At 40.0% G+C, this 4010-nt stretch overlaps 1 protein-coding gene across 1 annotated transcript; it reads left to right on the top strand.

Moving 5' to 3' along the window:
• The first annotated feature begins 2463 nt into the window (after nt 1–2463).
• Nucleotides 2464–3722, top strand: LOC108957757. The gene has a single exon (XM_018868990.2). The coding sequence runs from the start codon at nt 2745–2747 to the stop codon at nt 3465–3467; it is 723 nt and encodes a 240-aa protein (XP_018724535.2). The 5' UTR covers nt 2464–2744; the 3' UTR covers nt 3468–3722.
• Nucleotides 3723–4010: the final 288 nt, after the last annotated feature.

The following is a 4010-nucleotide window of genomic DNA, read 5'->3' as shown; positions in this document are numbered from 1 at the left end:
CATGACAGATGGTGGATTCAAGGGAAGATCTGAGCAAAAGGGATTTAATTAAACGCCTTCGGGTCGTAATCGACGGACGCGTTCGAGGAGGAAGGAGGGAGTGACGACGGTTCGATGGAGAGTTCCTTAAGAAGGAAGCAAACCCCAACCCGTCATTTGGGTCTCATCCCCCACCATTCCCAGTCACCCCCACGGAGACCCTTAAAAAAGGGAACTCTCTCTCTCTCTCTCTGTCACTTTCTGGACTTTTTCCTTGTCCCTTCCTTCCTTTATTTATTGACCAAAAGAATATAAATGGGCGGTTAGTATGATCCTAAAAATTTCTATTCTCAATTTTCTATTTTATTATAAGAATGTCAATGAAGACTTAACAATTTGTATTTGAATAAAACCGAACTTTTGTAAGGATTTAATTGATGAAGATATTTTGAGATGACCTTAAAAAATCCAATGTAAGAGTCGGTCAAAGATGGATGGCTGGAAATGGCAATAGAAAATCCCACTTGTTTATAGCTCACAATAAACAAGTGCATCGGTCTTTTGAGCTACTTTAGCCGCAAGAAAATGAGCAAACATTACTTGATGGAATGGGCAATAATAAAACTAATGATTGAGGCTATCATAAAGTTGGTGGTCTTATTTCCACAAACTCATTAAACCTTCAAGCAAATGATATCGAAAATTTATGGAGCACAAATTTATTCGATTACTATGACTATAAGACAATTTATTCAGAGCCATCCAATTTTCTATCAAAATAGAATAGTAGACGATCTTAAATATATCTTCAATAGAATCTTAAGGGAAGAAGACCGAAATTGCCAAGCTTCCAAGAAAATGACATTAAAAAATCCATATAGTGAAGCCCTATAACTTATTCAATTTTGAATCTAGTTTTCATCAAAAGATTTTCATTTTTTTTATGTTAAACTAATTCTAAATTAGAATCAATACTAAAATCTAGTAAAACTACTCAAAATCTAATTTCTAATTTTTTCCTATAGTTTTGAATTATTTATTTATTTTATTTGTTTATTCCAAAAAATGGGGACTTGGATTAGGTAAGGAGACTAGATCTTGTGTCAATTGTGAAAAGACAGGTATTAGGTTATGTCAAGTTTGTTTTTATAAAATGGTTAATATCTTAAAAAACCTCAAATTAGTACATGTGTGATAAATTTACCCTAAAATAATTTTTTGACTACCAAAAACCTCAAACTGATTCACCTTTAACAAATTTACCTCAGACTGATATAATTGTGACAAATTTACCCTTTGTTAGTTTCCGTTAAATTTTACTGTCAAATTACTAAATTGAATGACACGTCACTGTTGACTGGAGTACCAGTTTGGGATTTTATTCTTCGTTTCTTACGGTTATACAATTTTTATGACTTTTCGTAGTATTAATCTAATTTAACAGAGAGTATATTTGTCACAAATGTATCAATTTGAGAGTTTTTTGCGGTCGAATAAATTAGACTAGCTTAGGGTTTTTTATTATTAGTCGAGGTAAATTTTTCACGAGCGTATCGGTTTGGGGTTTTTTTCATGATAAAAAAATTAGTTTGAAGTAAATTTATCACATATGTACCAGTTTGGTGATTTTTAAGGTATCAACCCTTTATAAAATGATCTCATTTCTTTTTTTGTTCTTGAAAATAAAGAAAAGGTTTCTTTTACTTCTTATTTCTGTACCAAATTTATTCTCTAGCCATTGATCTATTGTGGAAAATAGAAAAATTATTGATGTTACTTGAATGTATTTTTATTCTTTTTTATTTTATTTTGAGGAACAAAAGAATTTGAAAAATTGATGAACAAAAATGTTATCAAACAAGGTGTTTTTTTTTTTAAAAGTGTTTTTTAAAATATTTTTATTCATGTGATAATGTTGCCCGTTCGTTTCGCTGAAAAGCCTCCAAATATCGATCACCACCTATGGTTCGTTCGATTTCGCCGAAGCTGCATCTCATTAAAAAGCTGGTGCCACTTGGCACCTGTTTCCATCTTTGATCTTAAAAGTTTTCTTGGGCCATTTTTCTTTTCCCCCAAGAAGGTCGACCTGGTTTTGTTGCTGGTAGGAGGTCAAATTTTCCAAACCGGTTCTGTTCACGCAACTAAAAAGAAAGTACAGACTTGGAATTTTTTTTTTTTTTTTTTTTTTTTTTTTTGGGGTCGGTTGACTTGGAATTGGTTTGGCGGTCTTTTCTTTATTTGGTTAAGCTCTTATCATCGTCGTTTAGATCCATCGTCCCAAGTCGGCGCTTGCACCTCCATGGACGCGGCAGTCCCTCCCTTTCCCACATATACATTGCCTTGGCGGTGCTTTATCATTAATTTGGTCGGTGTTTTCTCGTTAATTCGTTAATGATAAAATCGACCATTCTAAATACGAGAAAAAAGAAAATCCGGTTTTTCGGTTGACACCGAAATAATGAACCCCGCGCGGCGTTCGGAAGTGGCGTCAACGGCTGCCGCTGGTTTATCCGTGGCGTGTATCCGCCGTGTACGAAAGTCGGCATCTTAAAAAATGGCGTTGTTTAGGGCTGATGCTTTTGTTTTCGAGGGATTCAGCGACGCCTCATCTCAACTTGCCAGTGAAATGAAAGATAAAAAGGTTTCTGTCCAGATCGGCTCCCCCACCTCCCCCTCAGTCTTGGCGTCGGCTTTCAGTTTTGCTTCCTCTCTTCTTCCCCCAATTCCCTGGACTACAACAACCGAAAAAGAGAAGGCTCTCAGAAATGCCGTCCCGCTACGTACTGGAGGTGACCGTAGTGTCCGCCCAGGGCCTCAAGAACGTGAACCGGCGCCACGGCCCGACCCTCCCCTACGCCGTCGTCTGGGTCGACCCCAACAACAAGCGCTCCACCAGGGTCGACGACGAGGGCCACACGTCTCCCATCTGGAACCACTCCCTCGTCATCCCCTTGCCCCTCGTTCCCATCGAGGACGCCACCCTCTCCATCCACGTCGTCCACGCCGGCTCTGAGGAGGACACCGAGCCCTTGATTGGATGGGCTTGGATCTCACTCCGCGACGTCCTTGACGAAGCCGGCTTCGGCAACACTCTCAAGCGCAGCCTCCAGCTGATGCGCCCCTCGGGCCGGCCGCAGGGCGAGGTCGTGGTTGAGGTCTGCATGAGGGAGCCGCGTTATCGTGCGCCCGACTCTTGCTGTGGGCCTCCCAATGGCGTCCCTCACCTGCCTCCGCAGCCCAACCCGCACTACGCGACGCCGCCTCTGGCATTTGCTGTGGGCGCGGTGGTGGGGGCTCTCGGTGGACTCCTCGCTTGGCCTTTGGCTTTCGCGATCTCGGAGGGTGCTCGCAGGGCTTTCGAACCGGAACTTTGCGGTACGTGCTGTGAGAGATCCGAACCCCGCCTCGAACCGAAAACATGGTCTGGGTCAGGTTTTTGGCTCGGTTTTTTTTGTTTAGTGTTGATTTTCTCTTTGGCCCATATGTGAAGTAGGGGTGAGCATGATTTTATGGTAGAATTTGAAATTTGAGAATTGAACTTGTGAGAATCTATGCACTTCCAGATTCTAAAATATACATGATAGGTTTTAGGTTCCCAATTTTTGGAACTTGTTTTGAAGGATTGGTTGTGGTTTCTAAGTTAATGGAAACCAAACTTGTAAATTGGAACCTGTCTTTGCACTATCCTGTGATATTCTATTGTGTCCGATGATGAGTTTATGAGTTGGAACCACTAGTCTAAACTTCCATTTTATGACTAAGATTGTTACTTCATTAATATTTTATATTATTTGTATATCTAATATAAATTGTGGTCAATGGATGGTAACAACATGTGGTGGTCATTAAATATGATGATTCATTGTAATTGTTGAAAGCTGGGTAAACTTGGAACTGATTTTGGAACGTTTGACAAGATAGATTCCAGGTTTCATGGCATGCAACATGGGTTTTAGGTTTTAGGTTAAAAAAAAAAAGAAACCGGTTGTAGTAGGTAGTTTTCAGGTTTCAGATGAAACTTGTGTAGAACT

The sequence above is a fragment of the Eucalyptus grandis genome, chromosome 1 (genome assembly GCF_016545825.1).
Source record: "Eucalyptus grandis isolate ANBG69807.140 chromosome 1, ASM1654582v1, whole genome shotgun sequence".
Classification (NCBI taxonomy): domain Eukaryota; kingdom Viridiplantae; phylum Streptophyta; class Magnoliopsida; order Myrtales; family Myrtaceae; genus Eucalyptus; species Eucalyptus grandis.
Note: the sequence above shows the minus strand (reverse complement) of the source record. Positions and strands in the feature narration are given on the sequence as shown.

What these genes read in the sequence shown, in the direction of transcription:
- LOC108957757 (XM_018868990.2), top strand. Translation starts at nt 2,745, where the DNA reads ATGCCGTCCCGCTACGTACTGGAGGTGACCGTAGTGTCCGCCCAGGGC.